Source organism: Sylvia atricapilla, chromosome 2 (genome assembly GCF_009819655.1).
Source record: "Sylvia atricapilla isolate bSylAtr1 chromosome 2, bSylAtr1.pri, whole genome shotgun sequence".
NCBI classification, from domain to species: domain Eukaryota; kingdom Metazoa; phylum Chordata; class Aves; order Passeriformes; family Sylviidae; genus Sylvia; species Sylvia atricapilla.
This window is the reverse complement of record NC_089141.1, coordinates 38,414,641-38,440,841: the sequence shown is the minus strand read 5'-3', so window position 1 is coordinate 38,440,841 and position 26,201 is coordinate 38,414,641. Positions and strand designations below refer to the sequence as shown.

Here is a 26,201-nt window from a genome sequence, read left to right as displayed (position 1 = left end):
TTCGATATTTCTATTATATGATCTGACTTAATAGACAGAAAAATATTAGCCACTCTATTTACTTCTGAAAAAGTGCTCAGTATTTTAATCAAATTTCTGAGTTCTTATTCTTAAAAGGCAATGTTTTAAGTCTTTTGCCCTGGACAGAATCACTTCGTGCAATCAGAGGGCAGTCTGTTGTGTTCACTGAGGGAACACCTTACTCAACACCACTTGCCAAGTTGCTTGCTTAAGAACAACTCAGAGCCACTACAAAGGGGCTCTGAATGTGAATCAGAAAGCACACAATATGCTGTCACAGTCATACAGAAGAAGGAGATGCATTTAGTCTTAATAAATATGAGACTACTTCATGGTTCAGAATCTGCCCTGTGAAAACTGTTTTTTTCCTGTGTGCTTAGCAGAGGCAACACATTTTGGACTTAGACAAATTTGTTATGCCATTAAACAATTGTAGATCCATTTGTAGATGTGGGAAAACTCGCAATATGTAACATAAAGCCTTAATTTTTTAATATTTTTTTCCTATTGCTTTCTCTAGATGTTTGCTGAGTGAATTGGATGTGTGATGAAAAGCCAGTAAGCTAAAGGTTTGCTGAATCAGACCTAGGACCATATTATATTGTACTGTCAATCATTATTAAATATCTACACTTCAATAGAAATCCGTGAAAAATTATGCCTTCAGTTGTTTAGCTCCTTAGGCATGACAGTCCATACCTCTTTCAAAAGCAGTTCCCCATTTTCATGGTGAAATGCAATGCCCTCAATCTTCATATTGTCCAGGATTTAGTTGTAATAAACTGTTTCATTACTCCTTTAAATTCTCAGTATATTACCTTTTTTTTCTGGAGGAAAGCTTTTTATAAATCAATTTTTTACTATAATGTCACAGCATCCCATATTTTTCCTGAGATATAAGTCTTGTAAAATATTTAGGCCCATAGAATTCCTTATGTACAGACACATGCAAAGGCTGAATTAGCAAAGTTAAAATGGATAGGTACTTTCAAGTTACTGAATTAAAATCATAAAAGTTGGTTTCTAGAGAAAGTTAATTTTAATATTCTATTAAGATAATTTGTAATGCTCATATTTTAAAAGAACTGATACAAAAAATGTTTATATATTACTAATTATTCTATTTTCAGTCTTGTCCAAATTACAAGCAAAGGTATAAGGATTCATTATTACAATTCAGCATTCAGCTTTGGTTAAAAGAGCTTTCACTTCTAAAAAAATAAAGTGTTTGTCTTCCTTCCTTTCCAAAACTTGATTTGCAAAGAACTTTCTGCAAATGAGTGTGAAATTATTAAAAAATAAAAGCATCACCATTGACCTCATGGTATCAATTTTCATTGAGGAATCGGGAGATATACTGTACAATTTTCAAATTGTACTGTGCAATTTTTACATTTTAAAATATAATGATTTCTATAAAAATGCAACTTGGTAATCCTGATTGAAAAAGTGGAAAAATCCGAACTACAGTGACTGCTTTTAACAAAAACAGCAGCTCCAACCTCTGTAATTACTGTGAGAGAATAGTAGTAGACAGTGCTTGCTACATCATGGTTCCAAAGTTACCGATTTATTAGGAAATAATAGTTACAGTTAATATGAAATAACATTTAATGTTTTCTATCTTCACATAACATATTATTATCTTCACATTACTTTTTCAGAGAGTATGAAATTCCTCTCATCTTCACTAGGACTCTGCTAATTTTATTCTCTTAATAGGTGACAATGGAATAACTCAAGATAGTACAGTAAAGAAAAACTGATGTTTATGAATTTCAATAATGAAGCTTCTGAAAATATTTTTGTGGACAACATTTATTTTCCCTTTTTGTGGATAGGAATTTCCATACACTAGGTCCTGTCAAAACAGAACAATTTCTTTTATTAGTACCAATTAGTGCTTGTTGGTTGTTTCTGTTTGGTTCTTTTCTGCCCCACAAAATACTGTTTAAAATTTATAGCATCCATAGAAATTTTCAAGATTTGTTTTCATTTGTTCTTGGGAATTATTCCTATAAATCACATTGAAGACTGGGACATTAATGCAAAGTCAGAACTTTCTACTAATGAAATAAAAATTAAAACAAAATTTATTTCTGTGCACTTTTAGAATGCATTAGCTAGAAAAGAACATTCATAAGTGAATTAATTTATTCTTTGAGCTATTGTGTGATTAGCCCATCAAAAGAAGGATCATGAATCTCAGAAACATTAGAAAATAGCATCCTTTCTTTGCTCAGTGTTAGAGAAGCCCTGTCTAAAATTAAAGGCTGATGATTTAATATAAAGGATGAACTTTTTTTTTTTTTTTTTTTTTTTTTTTTTATTATGACTGATATAGTCCTACATCAGTCTTATTTCATGTATAAGTCTATTCCTAAACTTTGTAATTAGCTTTCTAGGTACACTTGACAAGTTAGTACACTTCCTTCTCTGCAAAACCTGTTAAATGTTATTTAGCACTTCTGCAAAGAAATTTGTAATTCAAGGTTTAAAAAATGTGTTATAAGAGGATGCATTATATAAAAAAGGTTTATTATAGCTCACAATATGCAATTTAACTTCATGTTGAACTGACCTCCTTCAGCTGAGCAAATGACCACAATAGGGCTGAAGGGACCATCTCCTTTGTTGTTATAAACACCAACTTTCACCTCAAAAGGAGTCAGAGGTGGCACACTTTCATCTCTGTAGATGAATTTTGAGGCATCTGAAGATGTCACCATCTTTTCCTTCCACCCACGAGTTCCATTGGGTCTGAAGGCTACAATGTATCCAAATCCTTCTCCACTCTGAAACTCTTCTGACACTGGCTGAAAAAATAAGTTCAGAAACCTAATTATGATCAGAAATAATTCTACTAATTTAGAAACAAGTCACAGTTCCATTATAGGATTTTACTTATCATAGCTGTCCTCCTAAGGACAATTGCTTCTAAAGAGGAACTTTCTAAGAGAGTTTCCTCACCTAATAATCATAATTAGGTCATTGTCCTACTACTGAATGAGCTTTTGTGCTCAGAAAAGGGTTTTCTTTTATACATCCCACTTTTTAGTAGGATGCTTTAACCAGCTGTCTGCAGGTGGAATAGCCCCTATCAGTGGCCTTGTAAAAAACACAGAGTAGTATATTGTGAATAAGATGATGTGTGTGATACCTACTGCAGTGGGACATTTTTGGGTTTTGAATTCTGTTCCAAATAGGGTGTTAAGTCTTAGAGATTCAATTCCAGGGTTCAACTTAATACTTAGTATACATTGTAATAAATCTAAGTTGTTTCAAGTCTCAAAAAGTTTTCTGCTTATTTTTTTGGTGAAAAATAACACATTTTCTCCTCAGAGGACCTGTGAAATTAGCCTCAAATTGGGAAACATCTGACATAAGCAGGCAGTTAGAAAGTTATCTGTTTTAGAGTCTGAGCACTGCAAAAACTGAAACTTACATGCCCAATTCAATGAATTGAACTTTTCATGCTAATTAGTAAATTAGCAATAGCTTACAGTTATTATGAAGTCATTGGACTAATTTAGGGACTAGGTTATATTTGACAGCTATATTTGACAGCGTATTAAACCTATATGAAATGTCCAAAAATGGGCGTCTAAACTCCCTCTCTTGAAATGCTCATCATAGATGTGCAGCTAATGGAGGAATGAATTGGAGCCAGGGCACAGGTGACACTGAATCCTCTCCCCTCCACATTTCAAGTGAACACCTCATCACTTGAAACTACACTTGCAGACAGAATTTTCTGCCCATCCTTCTGAAGCTGTGCGCTGAGCATCCCAGGAAAAAAGGAGTCATGACTCCATGGGCAGAGGATGCAAAATGAAGACAGACTTTGTAACCTAGTCTCATCCCTAGGTCTCTGGCTTCTTTGGGAAGAAAACTTTGGCCCTCGACAGAGTGGGAGTTATAACATTCTCCAGTAGCCCCCAACCCAGTCACCTGGGAAATGCTATAAAGACACTTAATAGGAATACTGCATACTAATAAATCTTATTAGGGACTGGGATTATGTCTGTTCACATCAGATATAGTTCTAGCCACCTGGTATTTTTGTTCAGGATAATAATAAGAGAGATGTTGATATTTACCCTTACTGAACATAAAGCAAGCTGAAATCAGCCTTGTCTCAGCTGCCTTTGGTAGCCAATGTCAAAAAAGGCAGATGTACCAACAGAAGGCAGTCTCTTTAGATGTCTTAAAATTTGCCAATTGAAACAATTAGAATTTGGTGTGTCTCTTACCATCTGGATCACTTCTCAAATTGGCAAGCTAAAACTTTTTTCATTATAACTTCATTTCTTTATTTGATGGATTTTTTTTTAATATATATACACATATATATATATATATATGTATGTATACATATATATATGTATGTATATATGAATTTTTATGAATCTGAAACTGTTCATGATGAATCTAGGAGTCTGTTCTACTAGTTTTTATGATTAGCAGAGAAAGCAACTCTCCCATGGCATGATGTATGGCATGACCACACATTTGTGTTGCATCTTGCATCACAAATATGTTCTCAAGATTCTCTTTAGTTTATTTTTATTCAACAATTAAAAGTAATTGGGTTTTGATTGACATTCAAAAATTTTTACAAGTCTTTCCTTTGTCCTCTCTTAGCTGTTATTTTATCCAGTGTTTACATAAAATCCAGAAAAATCAAATAAACCAAACTAGTGGATCCGGAAGAAACGCCGGATGAATCAATAGAACTTCAGAGCTGATGCCATAATGTCTTCTACTCAAACTTCATGAAAGTCCACAGTATTTTGAAATTTTATAACATATTTAAGAGTAGTATTTTGTGTTTATGTGTTGACAAGGTTTGTTGTAAGGAAACCCCTGTAGAGTACTCTTTACTTTGGCCTCAAAGAAGTTAACATGAAAAAAAACCTTTAAAGAGAAAAATCCCTTACCTCCCATGCTATTGCTAATTCATGTCGCCTTCCACTTCTGCCACTTACGTTAGCTGGAGGTGTCTTTGGCACTGTGTGCAAAAAGGAAAAACAAAACAAAACAAATCAGAGTATCCAAGTTATTGAAGTTTTCCCCATAGTAATAAGTTGCTGCAGAAGACATGAGACTGTTAAATCAGAGCAGAAATAAAAACATAGCACTCTGTGGTAAAGAGAATTTGCTCAAGCTTCATTTCAGAGAATTGCCCACACGAGCTAGAAAAATCAAACAAAACACAAGCTGAGAATGAAAATAATATTGGAATAAAAAACTGCTTAAGCACTAGGTCTTCTGCAGATTGGCAAAAATTTCAATTGTACAGATCACCTAAGAGATAAAACAGGAATTATCTTGTTTAGAATTTTTTAACAAAAAACTTGAAATGCCAGGAAACCTGACATATTTCAGATTTCAGGCAAAATTTTAGGACATAATTAATAATTTCCGTATTATTTTTCTGGTAGCTAGTGATTTAGAATATTTTAATTATTTTAAATCTATTTTTCAGTGCTCTACTGGGAAGCCAACTTTCAGAAGTTTTGAAGCAACTAACCTCAAAGATCTCTCACAATTTCTTGCAAAATGCTGGAAGCAGTACTACCCACAGTTCTTGAAAAATGGAGCTCGTCACTGCAGCTTTAAAGCACATGAGGAAAGGATGACATTCTTTAAAGTAAATTATAACTATTGTCACCATTTTTATTTGGATTATCATATTTTGCAAAACCAGAAATGGCAATTGTTCAGTAGGAATTGTATAAATTCTTTTACTTTGTTTATTACCTCTAGTGAAACTCCTCAAATGGCCAAAGTTTATTTACTGTGAGGAGGCAATATCTGCATTCTCTGTTTGATTAAATATGTCCTAAGATAAAAACTTTTTATTTTCTTCTTTACAGCTGTACATAGGTCATTGGTAGAAATGTGCTGTGAGCCTTTAAGTGATTCAGCCTTATTGCATGTTGTTTAGCTTATTCCGTGAGTAGCACTGTGTCTTTGAACTATATAAAACAAAATGCATTTAAATAAATGTACACAGTTCTCTGTGTTTCCTGTGCCATTGATAGCTTGAGTTCAATGAAAATGCAGTTTTTATTAGATCCTGTCTGTCTACCTAAGACTTCAAAATTCATTTGGTTAGTCACTCTTTGAACCCTACGCTCCTCTAGAAAGAACAGAAGCCCAACACTGCTTTTCCTCATAAATGATGCAACCCTACAAAGTGTATGCATTGATTCTGATTCATGCTGTTGGAAATGAGGCAGGTGTTATTTTATCTGTGGCTCTTATCAGACTGATAGGGGAGACTTCTAATGGGTTTCTCTCCAATAAATCTGTGTTCACCTGGCAAATATGGTGCCTTTGACTTCCTTCTTTCCTTCCTTCCTGCCTGCCTTCCTGCCTTCCGCCTTCTGCCTTCTGCCTCCCTTTGACATGGCAAAAGATAATGAAGCTTTGCTTTCAGAAACAGAATTTCCCTCTGGCTTTAAAAAAAGAGTAGAAAGAATGCAATCAATGTGAAAGTGTGAAGAATGTTCTAGCATGAAAAGATGCAGATGAAGCCTCATCTAACAGTTAATTAACATCCAGAAATTATGATGCCATCTCTAATGGAGCATATTTAAACCTTATTTAGCACCCATTTTTCTCTTGCATCTCTAATGTATTTTTGGGTAAATTACAGAGACAAATGGAGTTTTTATGTAGGTGCCTGCCACATTAGAAATGAGAGAGTATGCTGTATTCCTTTGAAGCATCCAGTATGATGGACTTATTTAACCTGCAGCACCGTCTTTCTAGAGTTTTCTTGTTAACAGCATTGCAGACTGCGGCCCTACTTAAATGAATAAACGCTAAAAGAATAAAACTGTCAAAACGATGAATTTCTTTTGCACGAAACTAAAATGTACACTCATACAGTGAAGCTCTTTCAAATGAATAACCATTAAAAGAATAAATGTGTCAAAAGAATAAATTTCCCCTGCACCGCAGCAAAGCAGAGTAAACACAGTTAGAGGGAGACAGTTTAAAATGAGTAACTATTAAGTGAAGAAAACTATTAAAAGAAAACGTTTTTTGCCAGGTACCAAGGCTGTATGTCAGCCACACTTTCAGCACCATCCCCTTTATATCAGTGTTACATCCGAATTTACTCATTCATATCCTAAGTTTGTAGCCATGCAATTAATGACTTCCAAATCTTTGTGCTGTTAATTCTCATGGAGATGCACTTACACCAGACATGTAAATATGATGTCTAAACTTGGAAACGGGATACATGTGCCTGGGGAACAAGGACATTTGGCCCTTTTTAGTTCAGGGTTTATCAATGCTGAGAAGTTTGGTATTTTTCTTCTGAATAAATACACCCCCGCACTTAGCGCAAACAAACAAAAATCTTGAAATGAATGTGCTGGGAGTTTGATTTGAATGCAAACAGCAGGATTTTTTTCTTACTGTTTTCCAATTTCATGAAATTACTGTGATATGCTGGAAGTGAAAGTCAAATTAGACTCTATTAAAACTTATCTCCTCTAAACCAAACAAAAACCCCTTTAACATTTTCTCTAAGAGCATGCACGGAGAATGTAGCCCTCAGCAGTCCTACAAAGCATTTGACTAGATGCTTGAGACATAAATAAAGAAAAGGTGATATGGAAGGATAAAGCTTATACATGAAGCCATGACAGTTGTTTAATAATTCATGTGTATCTTATCATTACAAGCTAAATATGGATGAAAAATGAAGAGTTTTAATTTAGGACAAAATATATACACAGAATTGCTACTGCTGAGGGTTGTATGTATGGGAACAGTGGTTATAAAGTGCTGAAAAATGCTGATGGTGTCATCTATATATTTTCAACCTATATTTAAATGTAAACCATTTAAATGGGAAAGCTTTTGAAATGCTGGCTAATACTGTAGCTATGAAACCACGAACACATGGGGTAGATGTTCACTTTCTCTCCAGAATTCCACTGTGTCCAAATTTTTGAAAATTGCTCTGTGCTTTATGATGCTTTAATTATATTTTAAAAATTCCTTTCTCTTTAGTCTTCATGGCTGATGGGTTATCTGTGAGGTTTTTTTAGTTTAGGTTTTTTGCTTATTTTTTAAATGAAAATGGTGGCCTGGAAAGATGAGCTCATTCAAAGATTTTTGGTACTCAGTTTTGGAAAAAATATTAATACTTATTATGTTGCACATTATAAAAAATAAAGCAGAGCAATTTGACTTTGAAAAAAGGTATAGCTTGAATTTTGTTTCAGTTTTTAAAAATGGAAAAATTAAAAATAGAAAGAGAGATGAGATTATTTCATCTTGAATTGACAGAGATTTTTAACTTCAATTCAAAATTATTATTTTAGTTCTAATTTGGTAAAGAAAATAAATAAGCATTTTGTTTGAAAGCAGTTTTACACTCTGTACTTTTATGTCAGTGAATGAACTAAAAATGGTTTTAAAATAGTTCTAGATTCCTAATAATTCCTAATTCCTATTTTCCTAATAGAAAGGAAAATATCACACTGAACCTGGAAAAGCTGAAAGTATTTGTAAGCCAGTTCATGTTTTTTTTAACAGTTCAGTTTTGTAAATAATTTTTTAAATGTTATTGAATGAATAATTAATAATTTAAAAGTGTTTCTGTTTTGTGTTTTGATTTGTTTGCTTCTTTTTCCCAAGGAAAGGTCTAGTGGCTCATTTTGAAGTATTTTGTTTATTATCAAGAAAAAACACAGATTCTTAATTTAATAGTCTGTCTTAATTTTTGAGCAAAACAAAAAAATTTAGCTGCCAAAATTACAATTAATTAGAATTGAGTATAATTGATTGCATTATTTTAGTAGCAACCTGTATCTAGATTTGGTCCCTATCCTTTAACAGGAAATAGATGAGATAAAGAAAAGATAAAGAAAAGAAAGGGTCTTACTAAACTCCTGTTTTTAGACTAAAAGATGTTAATCTGAGAAGCCCAAATTTATAGTTTTCTTATAAACAAATGAGTCCAGATTTCCCAATTCCCACTTCCATAATTAGTTCACAACATCTTTCTTACTCTGCTTGAATCCTATATTTTTTAATACATTTTCCACATCGATATTTTTTCTATAAATTCTGAAACTTTTGTCAAATAAAGAAAAAATAAGGAAAATGTAGATATTGCTACACTTTTTTCAGGGATAAAAAAATAAACTTGGCTTTAATCCTTAAGAAATGGTGTATACCTTTGCTCAAGGGTTGTTGCTGCTATTGGTGTTATTTATGTTAAAGCTTTTTATAACTTAAGATACAGATGTACTTTGAAAAGCAATACTTTTTAACTGCAAAGAAGCTATGGGCAGGGGAAAGATGGCTTGTCACCAGCTTGGCAAAACTCTTTAATGTGAGACCAAAGTTACTACACATTCAGTTTTTTCTTCTCAGTTGCTTTCCATTCTCCCTCTATATGCATGTATGAACATGTGTATGTGTCTCTGTATGTCTCCTGCAGCGCACATCAAGGAAACAGGAGGGTGTTAATGAAAATGCTTTCACTCTGTGAAAGACCACAGAGTTGGTGACCCTCAGGTTGTCACCCTTCCAGAATAACAAGACACATCTCAGCTGTCCAGGAATGAAATGTACAACATGCCAGCATCCCAGAAATGGATGACACACACATTCAACTACTGGAAAAGCAGGATGTCCCTACTGGTCTCAGCATCTGAAATATTGCTCTAATTTCCTCTGTATTATTAATGTTTGTAATTAATTATAAAATTGAATTCAGTTCTATTCACTGACAAGAGGGTCATGTGCGACTGCAGGACTCTGCCTGAATATTCTCCAGATCACCACCTATAGGGCTGAAATCCCGAATGCTGTGGCATACAAATATGCTATGGGACAAATGCAGGTGCTTTTCTGCTCCATCTTCTGTCACACACACGGTTGGATTCCTTGTCAATATAAGTTTGAGCCTGCAATCCAAAGTCTAAGTATCCTCCAGTCAGTGATTTCAGCCTACTTATTAATTTTGCTTTTCTTCATGGAAAAAGCGCATTTTCTACAAAGGCTTTAGTAAACCATGCCATCATCTGCAAATGTCCCAGATACATGATAGAGGTTATCCTCTAAAACAAAAGGATTTCTTTTTTCTATTTTTCTGTTTTGTTTTGGTTTTTAAAGTGCAAAAATAGTTTTGATAATGGGAAAAGCTGGAATTATTTTATAAAAATCACAAATAAAACAGGACCCCCAAGAACCAAAAACCCCTCTAAATAAAGCTAGTCTAAAATGATCAGCTTCTTTCCTGGGACAGAGACATTTCTTGTTATGCTGTGAAGGAATTCTAGCTGAGAATAAAGATAACTTAATGGAACATAAGGATTTATTAAAAATAAAGCCAGTGTACAGTCTGCTACTAATAGAGTGCATTACAATGTTACCTCGTAAAATCAAGTTTGCATGCATGATTAGCAGGTTAAACTTTGATTTTACTCAATTTCTTTCTCTCCATGTTTCCCCATGAATAGATAATGTAATTGATGTTTTGCCCCCAGGCTTCAAATGCCCCGACTGTCTTAGTGGAATGCCAGACATGTTTAAATTCATGTTATTGGCTCTTTGCAACTTGTGGATCTGTAAAATATGTATCAAGGCTAGAATTGACAGAAATGCAGCAGCTGGCTGTAAGTTAGATGTGCCAGAAAATTGTGGTATTATCTGTACCAATGGAAGTAGCAATGAAAAGCAATCATGTTAACTAAATATGAGCTAAGTAACAAGATTAGAGTTTAATTAAAAAATTAAAGCAAGTCAAACTTGTTTATTATTCTGTTGGTTTCCTTACACAATTCGAATAATTATTTCATAGGCATTTAGATAATGAACTAATATAAGGTGTTGTTATTGTCTCAGATAAGGAGTGATAAAATAAGTGAAGTGTGGGGAGAAAAAATTACTTTAGCCCGCAGTCAAATATTCTTGTGCCATTAAACTACAGATGCAGATTTCCATTTAAGTGTAAGATAATGGAACCAGAATCACATATTTACTGCCTCTGTGGCTTGTCTACACAGCTACCATTCAGCCTGCTGGGCCTCAACTCTTTTCTGAACACGAGTCAGAGTCACTTTCTCAGCTGGGAGATGAATATTTCTGTATTTCCACCCAGTGCAGGAGCAACCTGCCTACTTGCACTGGTTGGCCACATCTACCATCAGTGCAAATAGCAGATTATTCTGCCTGGGTCATGAGTAGAGAGCTTTGTGCCATGTTTTTTCTGAAATACAACCTGTCACATAAATGTCCTTTAGAAATTGAGAACAATAATATTTGAACTAGGCACCACCCAAATAGACAGTTTCCCTTGAAGCTTTCAGATTAAAAAAAAATTAGTAATAGAGAGACCATGAAAAATAATGGATTAATGAGTTCACTAAGATAGGCAATGATGTGCTAATTTTTTTGAAAACCCATATGAAATCCATTGTAAGCCAACGAAAACTATTACTGGTTTCCTGTCTCTTTGGCATCTGAAAACTACACCAAGGTGATAAATCCCAAAATCAGTGAAAGGCATTTTGGAATACAGAGGCAACAGACTGAATTTCAAGACTATCTGAAGTTCAGGAAAAACTGACTGGCTGAATGACGCTGATCATGAGTGCTCTGAAATTTCAAGAGTGCCATAAATATTATGTGCAGTATGCCATTTTTCTAAGAACTATATGTGTAATAGCTTGGGCTTTTTTTTTTTTTTTTTTAATTTATTTGGTTCTTTATTTAAAGCATATTCCATTGTTTTATTGTTGCAATTTAACAAATCTGTGCAGATTTTAGATTGTTTCTTGAGTTTCTTCTTTCTGATGGCAATAATGGTAAAAAGTTACCCAGAAATGAATACCAAGCACCAGGTGAATATTCATTACACATTGCATACTTTGTTTTTCTTGTTTTTTTCAATTTTGATTTTGCTGATCAATATTATGATTTATCAATTCACTTTTACAGAGGTAAAGTTGCAAAAAAATATTGAAAATGAATATGCATTAAGAAGAGTTTTACTTGAGTTATGAGAATATATTTTAGCAAATAGAGGCTTAGTTTGTTAAACACTGGGCAAGAAGAAGAAGGAGCTTAAAAACATGACAGATGGATGAAATCGAACATTTTCAACCCTAAGCCCACAGTTTAACTGAACCTGGTCTATTAAAATACTGAACCATCCTTGCAAAAACTTTGAAAATATTCCTCGGTCTGAAAGAGCATAATACCAGGGGTGCAACCTGTTTCAGGATAAACTTTTCCAAAATGTTTTTGCCCTTTCTGACATGTATCACCTGAATAAATAGAAAAGTTTTTCAAATGTTAGGGCTCAGAACAATTTATACTACAAATGAAACATAAAACAAAATCAAGGAAAAAATAACGGTGGTGAAAAAAGTGATTTTTTTAAAAAATAATTTGAGATGGAACTACCTTGTGCTTTTTATTTCATTTTCATTTCATCCGTTTCTAATGGAACAAAGTATGGAGCATCTGAAACTTCTGCTGTCAAGTTGTTGATTTTCACAATGTGAGGAGCTTGAAGAAGGTGAGGGGGAGAGTTTGAAAGGAAATATCTTTCAACATGCATGAATGGGAATTAAATCACTTCAGTGCTGTTTGTTGCAGTGAAATTTATTATCAGCTAGCAACTACACCTTTATTTAAAGCAGGAAAACATAAATATGTCTTACTACAACTGCAGATAGGTTTGGTAGACTTCATCTGAAACAGGGCATCCAATTTTGGGTTCCACAATGTTAAAGACATTGATCAACTAGTAAAAGTTCAGGGGATGCCATTGGAGTGGAGAAGCTGCCATGTGAGGAGAGTCTGGGGAAGCTGGATTTGTTCAGCCTGGAGCAGAGATGGTCCTGGGGGAACCTAACAGCAGCTCCCAGTGCCTGTGGGGAGGTCACTGAGGAGGCAGGCATGAGGTCTCCACAGTGCTGCAACAAGTCACTTAAAAATTATTGAACTGATAAAAACACAAAATATGTCTAAGCATCCTAAATAGCAAAGAAGAATGAAGAATTATATATATATATATACATAATATAGATATCTATATTAATATATTATATATTATATATATATTATATACTATATCTGACATATAGTTCCCATATGAGGCTTTGCCCAAATCCTATCTCTATTTTATTCTGCTTCATAAAACATGTATTTCTAAGTGCCTAGGTATATTTCTCAGATTCTCAGTCCTTCTTTATCTTTATCTTCCTTCATTCTACCCAGGTTATTGTCAATGATCCCAAATTTTATTCCATTTATTTAGTCCATTGTAACTTTCAAGAGACCCAAAAAGGGTATTTTGTTTTTCTGATCTCCCACAGTAACATCCTAATTAGAAATACAATGAAATTTATAAAAATGTAGTAACTGTTCACAGTAGAGTGTACAAGACAAAGGAACAATTAGAATACAAGGTATTTAAAATTAAGCAGCTTTTTTTACTTCCTTATCTTGCTGAAAAAAATCCACATGCTGAAAGTGAGGGAAGTTGTGAAAAAATTGGGGTAAGAGGCTGCTTAGGAGCAGTTGTTTGAGGAGACTGCAACGCAGCAGAATTTAAGAGCAGCAGTAGTATCAGAGGGAAGACCACAATGGCTTAAGTGTAAGACAAAAAGTAGGGCAACTCGGAGTAGAAGAGCGGCGAATAGCTTTGAAATTTCTGTAAGTTAACAATATTCCTGTAAATAAAACAAACGGACTCCCCACTACAAAGAAAATCACATTGGAGCAGTCATTACTGGATACATAGACGTTACCAGTGAAAAGAGATTAGGTCTATTATTGTATTAAAGCAGTTCTTGTTTCTGACAGTGCTGTAATAATAACCTTTTTATCCTTTCCTTACCTGCTTCATTGGTTCTGATCACTCGCGATGGTGCACTTGGGTCTCCAGTCCCAATTTTGTTGGTTGCTACTACTCTGAACTCGTACTCCACCCAAGGGTTCAGTTCCACAGCCATAGCAGACTCCATGTCACCACTTATCAGATCTGGAACTGTAGACAATAAAGAAATGTACAGGTCACTCAGAAATCTGAAGCTGACGTGTAGTGTCTCAAGAGAAAGCAGACTTTGTGGTGCAACATGGTCATCAGACATGATTGACATCAAGGATCTAACATGTCAGAAATTGCAGCTAGGCGTTTGGCACTGTAGTTTTCCTGAAACGACACAGATTGAAGGATTTAGGGGAGAGCTTTCTGCTTATTTACAGATGCATCATGGCAGGTGTCTTTGTGCTGTCCTTTCAGAGCTGTTGCTAAGTTACACAAAAGGAATAAAAAAAAAGAAAAAAAAATCAGTGATTTTAATTTGTCATTCTTTTTTTATGAGTATCTGTTCCTGTAGTTGCCAGTGATTATTACTGTTATGATCAGGGGTTTTGAACAGTCTACTTGTGCTGTTTGAATTTTTTTCTCACCTGTTTTTACGGTCTGCCAGCCAAGAGAAAATGGACTGCGTGCTTGCAGGTTGTAGAGGGAGATAGGGCTGTGATTGTCTGCCCCAGGACTCCAGGAGAGTGTTGCTGTTGTGTCTGTAATTTCCTCCACTATTACAACCCCTGGGGGACCAGGAGGACCTAGAAATAAAGTGGAATAATCAAACAGACTACACCATCATTGTGGATGTGCAGCATTAATACAGGAGATGCATTCTGTAGGGACTCAGTGGAGTTGATAATCCATGAAATACAAGAGCTAAGATACACAGTAAGACATCACGGAGATACCTCATTTCCACGATTTCTGATGGTAAACTGTGATTGTTGCTGTTCTTTAGATGCTGCGTGAGTGAACATCAATTAGCTTGTCAGAGTGACAGTAGTAGGACTAAAAATAGAAATAGATTTAAAAACACTCCCAAAACACCATTGTAATTGTTCTGAAAGTAACGGGAGAGGAAAAAAGAGGAACTTTAGGAAGGATCCAGGCTAGACAGAATGGTCACAATCACCTCTTCTCTTTGTGTGCGACTTGTCAGCGGGAAAGACAGATAGTAAAAAAAATGAAGCATAGGAGGGTGTTCTTAATGAAGAAAGGCAATATTGCTAATACCTGAATCAAGAATAGAACATTCATCCTTTTTCTGAAATTCACTCACTCAGGAAAGCTGCCTGGATTCCTGCTGGAAGTCCATTAACTGTTTGATTGAAAGCTACTAAAATAAAAGTAAAAATACCCCAACCCCAAATATTTTAAAGGTTGAAAATTATTTAAAGGCTGCTAAAACCCAACAAAAATCACGTGAAAACTTTTTAATTTGAAAGGTAAAGAGTTTTTTTTTTCAATTTAGCTGCTCCAAATGAGAATATGCTAATCACCATTTGTATAGGCCATGTGACTACTGCAATAAGTGAGTTCTCTGGTAACAAACATAATTTTGCAAAGAAATATGTGATTATAACATCCCACTCCCATTCATAATTTTCCTATTTAATTCTTCTTGATGATTGATATGACTGGTGTTTGAAGACATTGTCCATTTACACTTGCCAAACTAAATTAGCGGCAAGTTTGTCCTGGTTCAGGATCCTCCTACATGGTTGTTTTTAACCAGGTATTTTGGGGAAAATGCGTGTCTCTAATGTGTAAATGCAAAACAAACCTCTTTCTTGTGGTTACTTATACTTAAAAGCTTATATAAGTCCTGGAGGACAGAACTTGATACTTCCATAAAATATTAATATTATTAATAGCTATAATTATTTATGAAAAATATATATATATATATAGGGCATCCAAGGCCCTTCTAATTGTTTTTCATCTTCTTGCTATTGGAGGCTGATGTTTTGCTTCTTCTCCTATACAGATGGAGGACAGTGAAATCAGAAATGCACTAACAGACACTGTTAGGATAGGGTTAATAATTTCGGTTACCAGAGAAGCTGGGAATAGAGTCTCTGCTTCACTGCAACCAGGTGTTGCTTTCATTGTTTTAACCAAATCAAGTATAACTCTGCCTGGGTAATCAGGATGGGGGGAGAAGGAGAAGATTGGGACGACTTGTATTTGGGAACTAGGTCGGGTGAAACTGTACCTAATCATCATAAGACAGATGATCGAATTGTAATGATTTTTGGTAGCTAAACATGATTATTATTTCAAACTAGAATCGTAAAAGAAGATATTTACAAAATTCATGCTTGGATGTATACAATAGAACAATGTAGGCTTAATGATTAACATAGAGTTATGGAACGAAATGGTATAATACGGGGCCCTTCTTGGACCCTCGTTGGAGTTGGATTTGGGTTTGTACCCCGGCTCCCAGAGCTCTTCAATAAAGCACCTCATAATCATTCCGGTGGTTATGTGTTTTCCTCGCTAACATTTTGGCGACCCAGATGGGACCCTGTGAGTGCTGCTGAGGACCTCCCGTCCCGATCACGCTCCAGCCGGCACCGAGGGATTCTCGGGGAGCCCATCGAGGCGGGACCCCCCGCCGCTCACAACGTCCCCTGGAGAAGAGGTAAGGTGCTTTATTCTGGTCTGGTGCCTGCCTGTCAGACGCGGCGAAAGCTGCGCGTGGTTGGGCTAAGGAATTCCTGGTATTGCCTAGGCGCCGTCCGTCAGACAGGGCGAAAGCCCTGCAGGTTCGGCAGTGGTGGTGTTATGTACTGTAACATATGGAGAAGCTGAAGGGTTTAAAAGTAGGGGTTATGGGCGGCAATGCCCCCATACCCGCTTCTCCTTTGGGGTGCTTGGCAGCACACAGGAAAGATGAAAATTTTGGTCAGGAATTACAGAAGGATAAATTGATTAATTATTGCAATACATGGTGGCCTGGTTATGTTTTGCCTGATAATCAGAGGTGGCTGGTGTATGGATCTTTGGAACCGAATCTAATACCACAGCTGATGGAGTATTGCAAATAAGAGGGGAGATTGGATGAAGGTATGTATGGTGATTTGTTTCATTTACAGGAAAAGCCAGAGTGGCTGGCTGAGTATGGGTTAAAAACAATGATCTTTGAAAACAATCAGTGCCTGGCTTGTGTCCAGGATAAGCGTTGTGTGGAACACTTGGTTTTGAGTGCAAGTTTGGGGAAAAGGGGGGAGAAAATTATTTAGAAGCTGATTTGTTAGTGGGACCCACAGTTCCCACCAGTGCCCCCCCCCTCGATACTGAGTTCCCCTTCGCTTGGTCTCACCCAACCTGATTCTCTTACCTCTCCCCAGCTTACGCCTCTCTCTTTCCCCTGCTGACACCTGCTCCTGTCCCCCTGACCTTCGTCTGTCATTTTCACCTGCTCCTTCCTTCCCCGAGAAATAACCAAGATGTAGCTGTGATAAAGAGACATGGGGAGGGTGCAGAAGGAGCGGATAGTAGTGGGAGTGATAAAGATAAACCAGTAACACCGGTATTTGATTGGACTCGGTCAAAATTGGCCCCTGCCTGGCCTAAGGCAGGAGGGGCAAAAGGTAAGAAATTTGGACAAACTATTTGAGATGACTTAAAATTAATAACAATAGAGAAAAGTGGCTGCTAAGAAACAGGGACAGAGTCTTTTAGCAGTTTTACAAAGACAAGGGTGAGGATGTAGTAGAACTGGTCGGAGTGGTAATAGAAGTGGTTTTGGCAGAAGCCATGAAAAAACTAATAATAAATCAATGCTTACTTATTTATGCTTACTTACTTATTAGAAAGTCATTAAAAAAAAGAGTGCCCAAACCGGTTTAGCCAGAATGGTCAGCCCCAAGCAGACAGCGTAGCTGGAGTCATGGTCTCATGTGAAAGAAAGCCAGGATTAAAGGAACCCATGGTGACTTTGTGTTTAGAAGGAAAAAGGTTTCCCTTTTTACATACACATTCTGTATTGAACTGTATGGAAGGGCAAATTGAGAATAAGTTGACTGTAATCATTGGAGCCACAGGGAAGGAAGAAACACGGTCATTCCTGCAACCCCTAGATTTGAGTTTTGGGAATAATGTTTTAACACATGAATTCTTGTATTTGCCTGAGTGCCCAATTCCGCTCTTAGGGCATGATTTATGGGTGGCACTTGAAGTGGTAATTACTTTTGAGAATGGTGAACTTGTAATGATACCTGAGTCAAAACAGGAAAGATTTTAATGATAAAAAAAAGCCAATCCCTAATATTCCTAAGGAGGTAGAAGATGCAGTGATTCCTTCTGTATGTGAAACGGATGTACCTGGAAAATTTAAATTGGCACAACCAGTACATGTAGAATTGAAAGAAGGAGAAAATGCTGTACGGATTAAACATTACCCTATAAAACAAAAGCAAGGCAAGGAATAGCAAAGACTATTGATAAATTTTTAAAATATCAAATTCTATAAGAATGTGAATCAGAATACAATACTCCAGTTTTTCCAGTGGAGAAGCCCAATGGTGAGTATAGACTTGTACAGGATTTGAGGAGCATAAGTGAGGTAACCAGAGATATTTATCCAGTGGTGGCCAGTCCTTATACATTGTTAGCATCTGTAAAGGAGATATATAAATGGTTCACTGTATTTGATCTAAAAATATGCCTTTTTCTGCATACCCCTTGACCAAGATAGTAGGAACCTATTTGCCTTTGAGTGGGAACATCCTGGAAGTGGAAGAAAGTCCTAACTCACCTGGACTCGATTACCGACGGGTTTTAAAAACTCCCCGACCCTATTCAGGAGTCAGCTGGCAAAGGAGCTGGAAATCTGGACTAAAGAAGGACAGGTACCAAGAGACCAGTACCTATTGCTCCAATATGTAAATGATATTCTGATTGCTACTGAAGAACAGACAACCTGCATAAAGGTAACAACTGAGATTTTAAATTCCTTGGGAATGGGAGGATATAAGGTGTCCAAAGCAAAAGCCCAGATTGCCCAACAGACTGTTATCTACCTGGGATGTGAAATCTCACAAGGGCAAAGAAGGCTGGGTATTAATCATGTTCAAGCTATTTGTGGTATTCCAGAGCCCCAGAATCTACACGAGCTGCGAATTTTCCTTGGAATGACCAGGTGGTGTCACCTGTAGATCGTGGACTATGGACTGATTGCAAAACCCTCATATGAGGCTCAGGAGACTCAGCTGTTCGTCTGGGGCAAACCACAAAGGAAGCCTTCCAGAAAATGAAGGAAGCATTGACGACCGCTCCTGCATTAAGGTTACCTGATGTATCTAAAGACTTTCAGCTGTATGTACATGAGAGGCAGCACCTGGCACTGGGAGTCCTGACCCAACGATTGGGAGGTTGGAAAAGGCCGGTGGGTTACTTTTCCAACCAACTTGACAACGTAAGTGCTGGGTAGCCCTCATGTCTGCGGGCAGTGGCAGCTACTGTGCTACTGATACAAGAAGCCAGGAAGCTCACAATGGGAAGACATATTGATGTCTTCGTGCCACACATGGTAACCACGGTCCTGGAGCAGAAAGGAGGCCACTGGCTCTCTCCAAGTCGGATGATAAAATTCCAGGTAACCCTGACCAAGCAGGATGATGTGACACTAAAAACAATTAACCTTTTGAATCCAGCCTTGTTTCTAGGTACTACAGCTGAAGAAGGTTCACTGGAACATGACTGCGTAGAGGTGATCGAATATACCTATTCAGCAAGAGCAGACCTGAAAGATACTCCTCTGGAGCAACCAGAATGGGAACTCTTCACGGATGCAAGCAGCTTTGTGGAAAATGGAATGAGATACGCTGGATGTGCGGTAACCACAATTAACACAGTAGTGAAAGCAAAAGTATTACCACCTAATACATCTGCCCAGAGAGCAGAGCTGATTGCATTAACCAGAGCATTAGAACTGAGTGAGGGGAAAGCAGTCAACATATGGACTGACTCAAAATATGCCTTTGGAGTAGTGCATGTACACAAAGCATTATGGAAGGAGAGAGGACTACTGTCCTCCCAAGGAACACATATTAAACATCAAGATGCAGTCCTACAACTGATAAATGCAGTACAAAAACCCAAACAAGTAGCAATCATGCACTGCAAGGCACATCAGTCGGGCAGTTCTAAAATTTGTGAAGGGAATCGAAGAGCAGATTGGACAGCCCGTCAGGTGGCACGGGAAGTGCAGAAAACAATGGCCTTGATTCCGTCAATACTTAATGTCTCTCAATTCAATTTACCTCCCAAGCCAAAGTACCCAAAAGAAGATGACAGACTGGCACATCTGCTGAAGGCACAGAAGAATGCAGAAGGGTGGTATGTAACCACACAAGGGCAAATAGTGGTACCCCCTTGGTAATGAAAGAAATCTTACAAATAAGACATAATGAGTGTCATTGGGGTGCAGAGACATTGGTAAAATCACTGAAACGAGATATAATCTCGGTACAGACGCAAACAATGGCAAAATCAGTAATGTCAAAATGTGAGATTTGCTTAAAGAACAATCCAGTGGCCAGACGACAAACACAGCTAGGAAGAATTTGGGTGGGGACAAAACCAAGAGATTACTGACAGGTAGATTTTGCAGAATTACCAAGAACTCGAGGATATAAGTATTTGATAGTAGGGGTTGACACATTTTCTGGATGGCCAGAAGCCCTTCCCTGTCGCACCAATCAAGCAAAAGAAACAGTTAAGTGGTTAATACAAGAGATTATTCCCAGATTCGGGGTGCCTATAGGGATCTCATCAGATAGAGGCCCACATTTTATAGCCAAGGTGGTACAAGAGGTAAGTAGATTACTGGGAATCTCTTGGGACCTCCATACTCCGTGGAGACCCCAGTCAAGTGGACAAGTAGAAAGGATGAACCAGACATTGAAGAGGCAGCTTAGTAAGATATGCCAGGAAGCCAAATTGCAATGGCCACAAGCATTACCAATAGCATTGCTGGGGATTCGGATAAAACCTAGGAGTGGAATGTCAGTCAGTTCCCATGAGATATAGTATGGGAAGCCATATGAATCTCCAAACCCTAATCCAAATGTACACGTTACAGGGAAACAAGATGTGTATAATTATGTTCTGTCTCTTAAGAAAACTTTAGCACAGCTCCGGGGCGCCCTCCTGTGGAACAGACCACTGAGTCTTGAGAATCCGGTCCACGATATCAAACCAGGAGACGAGGTGTACCTCAAGACCTGGGATGAAGAGCCATTAAAGGAGAAGTGGACTGGTCCGCATCAAGTACTGCTAACCACCTTTACAGCCGTCAAAGTGGCCGGAGTGGAACCTTGGATACACTACACCCGAGTGAAGAAAGTCCCTCGTGGAGCTGTGTCGTGGGCTGCGCAAGCTGTAGGACCAACAAAGCTGAAGATAAGACGTCTGTAACTGTTTTCAATGGTGTCAGTTACCATGCTCGTTTGGGGGTTAATGTTAACTTTATGTATTTTAATGTTACCATTAGGAATTACTTTGGGATATGGAATGCACGGAGGTCTACCAACTGCTCTTCATTCTAAAGTGAAGAGAGAGGTACAAACAGGAACACAGGTAATAGAAGCTCCTAATACGATTCAAGCTGAAATGTGATGATTGGATTAATCAAAGACTTTGCCAAAATGCAAAACACCACTAGAATAACAGCCTGCCTGCCAATACCAAAGGCAGCAGAGGACCCAATAAGTTGGGGAATCATAACATCAAAACTACCTAATATAAAAGAGAACAAAACAGTTAAATATAAACAGGTAACAGAAAATGTGACAGGAAACCCATTAGTGTGGAAGTGTGAAGAAAAGGAGTGAAAAGGATTAGAACCCTGGGATAGTGCATGGTCTGTGGGTATATTTCAGAGGTTCCGATATATGGCAAGCACTCCTTGGTGCATTAAATGGAAAGGCCCTGAAAATGAAACAGATCCAGCGATAGTAAACACTGGTACTGCTAGCAGAAAAGAAACAGCAAAAGTAAATTGGTGGACATGTGATAAGATTTATGACTGCACCTCTGACAACCTGGAGGTAAAACAATAGTCACCCTTGGCTGTAGCCTTGCAAATTGGTTGTGCTTGCAGAGAAATCAAACACAAACAGGGCAAAATCGCACCCAGGATCATAGTAGGATGTAGTAAGAGTACAATCCGAAGTCCTGGGCAATTTGTGTGGGCAACAAGTGATGGTGCTTGGACAACACACTTGCCAGTAGACGGGGAGGTAAAGGAAATCACTCTGGGTCTCCCCACCTTATGCCCAATCTGGAAAAAGTCCCCATTTAATGGGAGCCGTAAGCTCCTGCAGATAGGAACAAAACGAGGTGTCTCGAATAATCAAAATCAAGATGACACCTGGCAAGAACCCTCTAGTGGAGTAAAATTCGGGTGGGCCCTGGAATCTTTGTTTGGTCCTGTTGCAAATTATCAAAATAGGGAAATGCTGTATAAGATCACGGGTCAGGTAAACAGATTAGCAAGAGTTGCACGAGAAGGATTTAGTGAACTAAATATGCAGTTACAAACTACTACCAAAATGACTTTACAAAATCGATTGGCCTTAGATATGTTACTCCTGAAAGAACATGGAGTGTGTGGATATTTAAAAGGACAAATTGACCATTGCTGCATCCACATCCCAAATGTAACAACAAATATAGAACATGATATTAGCCAGTTAGGACAAATAGAACATGAGGTCCAAGAGGAACAAAAGGATTTAGCTACTACTTGGTTAAACAAAGTTTTTAAAGGATTAGGATTGAATATTAATTCATGGGTGAAATCTATTCTTGAAAATTTAATAATTTTACTGATTATGTTTCTAGTGATTTGGTTAGTTTATAGGATCCTAAAAGGAGAAATACAAAGAAGAACATCCTGGAACAGAACAATAATGAAGGCGCTGACACGAGACAAGACTGCACCTTCAGCACCTCCGATCTGCACTAATGAAGCCCACATCAACCACAGATTTGAAGCTGAACATCCAGTATAGAAGATGAATGGACTGTACTGAATGAAAGCATTTACACTTAGTAGATTTAAAGTGAAATACTTTCAAAGGGGGGAATGTTAGGATAGGGTTAATAATTTCGGTTACCAGAGAAGCTGGGAATAGAGTCTCTGCTTCACTGCAACCAGGTGTTGCTTTCATTGTTTTAACCAAATCAAGTATAACTCTGCCTGGGTAATCAGGATGGGGGGAGAAGGAGAAGATTGGGACGGCTTGTATTTGGGAACTAGGTCGGGTGAAACTGTACCTAATCATCATAAGACAGATGATCGAATTGTAATGATTTTTGGTAGCTAAACATGATTATTATTTCAAACTAGAATCGTAAAAGAAGATATTTACAAAATTCATGCTTGGATGTATACAATAGAACAATGTAGGCTTAATGATTAACATAGAGTTATGGAACGAAATGGTATAATACGGGGCCCTTCTTGGACCCTCGTTGGAGTTGGATTTGGGTTTGTACCCCGGCTCCCAGAGCTCTTCAATAAAGCACCTCATAATCATTCCGGTGGTTATGTGTTTTCCTCGCTAACAACACTTTCTCCAAAATGGAACTGTGGGAAGGGAACAAATCTTCATTAATAGAAAGCTGTTGCTGGTACTCGTTTGAGGGAGCCCAGTGCTGTTTGAACATATTATGAGCTGCAGCAGAGTAGGATCTTTGAAAACCTTAATTCCTCTGAGGTCTGGTGAGTGATGTGGTCCCACTTGCTGAAATGTCAGAGCCCAGCATGTGCCGATCAAGGCGGCAAACACGGGGATCAGGTGCCTACCTTTGAAGAAGAAATTTCAGCCAGTATTTCTGCACTACAGAGTTCAGCATTTTTATATTTTAGTGCTATTTCATGCAATCAATTTTTTTACTCGCTGAGCTTCTTAGTCCAAGAGTAAAAACAAATTTGTCTGAACATCAAAGGCTAAAAAACCCCATTATTGAAGTATTTGTATATACTGTAATTTTTTTGTCATTTGCAGCTACAAACAGCTTTATGTTTTCTCTGATGTGCCTTCAACTAAAACATGATTGCATGAACTGTGACAACAGTAGGATCAGAATTTTGTAATAGTTGGCCTCAATATCTTCAGAGTGAAAGAAACATTGAATCCTATAAATGAGAAAGCAAATTGTGCTATTCACTTGCCTCTATTTGCTTAGCAATGATGTAAAAGCATCTAATTGACAATAAAGTATTGGAAGTGTATGGCACTTAGAAATAATAGTGACAAGAAAGAGAAACCTCTGTTTGAAATTCAGGAGATTCAATTCAGTAAATTTTAGTACTATGGATGCGTTCAGTAAATTTTAGTACTATGGAAGAATATTGTCTTCACAACATCCTGCAGTCTTCTCAGGAGTTCAGAGTACGGCTTCAGGCTGTAGGAAGAACAAGGAACTAGGTTTTCCACTTTAATGGGCAATGAACCTGTTCACTGCTGGGAGTCTCTCCCCTTGCTCTGCCTGCTCCTCAGGCTTGACTTCGCTGCTGTCAGCACCTTTGACTGAGCTGCAAACAATGACTGGAATAAGATGGTGCCTCCCATTGGTCACCCTGCAGCTCTTGGCCTTCAAGAGTCCCATTTTATTTGCAATGGAAATATCTTGCTTTTCTTCCTTGGAGAAAACATGGCAGAACGATATGTTCTTTGCACTCCTGCCTTCCTGCCAAATGTTTGCTGCTCTTTGCTGGGAAGCACCAGGTCAGATCTTTGTCTCAGAAGAGAAAGTCCTGGGGCTAATTTAATAAAATAGGGTGATTCTTCAATCTCTATCCTCTACTGTTTCAGGCTATTGGTTGATGTAGAAAAATATTAGTGAAATTTTTATTTGTAGCCATGAGGGAAAGTTTAGAGGAAAGCTGGGATTTTGATACAATCATACACTTTTACTGGGTTGGAGCCCTAGGGCCAGAATTATATAATGGTCTCAAGCACAAACAAAATTAAAGGGAAATACTTTAGTACATTTCCTTTATAACAGTATTTCTCCCATGCACTCTGAATATTGTTAAAGAGTTTCCAGCCACTATATTATAACAAAAGTATATGCTCCTTGCTTATATTAAAGGATGTAGAATAATGTTTATGCAGACATCCCCTGCTAAATTCTCAATACATTTTGTTGTCAGAGTTCTCTCATGTTTTTTAAATATTTGAAATGCATTCCTAGGCATGACAATGTGTCATTATGCTTTCAGAGATGTGTGGTCTTGCACAGTCTGCAGAGTGACTGCTAAAAAGCATTTCAATTTCCAGCAGCAGGCATTCTCGAAAGTGGATTAATAAAGGACAAAGGCCTCAGTGATGACAAATGTATGACAGTTAGCCAGGACATGAGTGCTATGCAGATGTCACTCATTTTTGTAGAAATCTCATTAAATTTGATGCTTGGGTGTAATCATTCATGGTGTCAGTCAGATGGCTAATGCAGAAAGGCTTTTCTCCCAAGGCCTGTGTTACTGCTCAGGATCTCTAAAACAATTATTTTTAGCTGAGAATAACCAATTGAGGAAAAAATCTATGGTCTGTTCAAATGCTTATCTGGAAACTAGACAGAAAATGACTGGTCATAAATGCACTATAGTGCAGTTGACCTTCATGAAGAAGACATTTGGGGCTGTGATAGGCTCTTATACAACTCTAGGAGCACTGGGAACCCACTGTCAAGGATATTAGTACGTTATCTCCTTTCAGAGCAATTCCATAGATTGATACTGCATTTCAGGACATGCATGATTGCATTTTGGCAAATTTGTTTTATGTATTTTTTATTGTTGGAATGATCATCCTGAGAGGTCGTTAGATTGCTTGCCATGATACAATGTTAATGTGAGGGTTCTTGAAAAACAATTACCAATAATAGCTGTAGTCATTCAGTGAGGCAGTGCCCTTTCCTGTGAATCCCAGGATATATACTGATTTACTTCACTGCTGCCTGACCAGGAGAATTCTTACTTTTATTAAGAAGCTAAGAAGCCTGAAATGCAGCAGTTCACAAATACAGATTTGTCGACCTGAAGATTTTCGCTTTTTGAATGACAAGGTGCACTGGCTTGTCATCAAGAAGCTGAGAGGTCAAGAATAAGAGGATAAGAAAGAGGCAGTAACTATAAAATAGTGGAAAAGGTACATAAAACTGCTGCATAAAACAGGAGCTTGACTCTTCCAGCATAAATCCCCTTCTCTGTACCCAGCTATGACAGACAATGTGTTTGCACACCGTGCAGAAGATGATGGAGAGAAATTTGGATCTATAGCAGATGCTAGAG

At 37.4% G+C, this 26,201-nt stretch overlaps 1 protein-coding gene across 1 annotated transcript in view; it reads right to left on the bottom strand.

Moving 5' to 3' along the window:
- Window positions 1-26,201, bottom strand: part of CNTN5 (contactin 5) — a 605,619-nt gene that overhangs the window by 19,514 nt on the left and 559,904 nt on the right. Inside the window, exons 17-20 of the mRNA XM_066312958.1 lie at window positions 14,485-14,643; window positions 13,910-14,059; window positions 4,962-5,032; window positions 2,603-2,837 (exon numbers count right to left, since the gene is read on the bottom strand). Of these exons, the coding sequence (XP_066169055.1) occupies window positions 2,603-2,837; window positions 4,962-5,032; window positions 13,910-14,059; window positions 14,485-14,643 (615 nt within the window). The remainder of the gene's footprint in view (window positions 1-2,602; window positions 2,838-4,961; window positions 5,033-13,909; window positions 14,060-14,484; window positions 14,644-26,201) is intronic.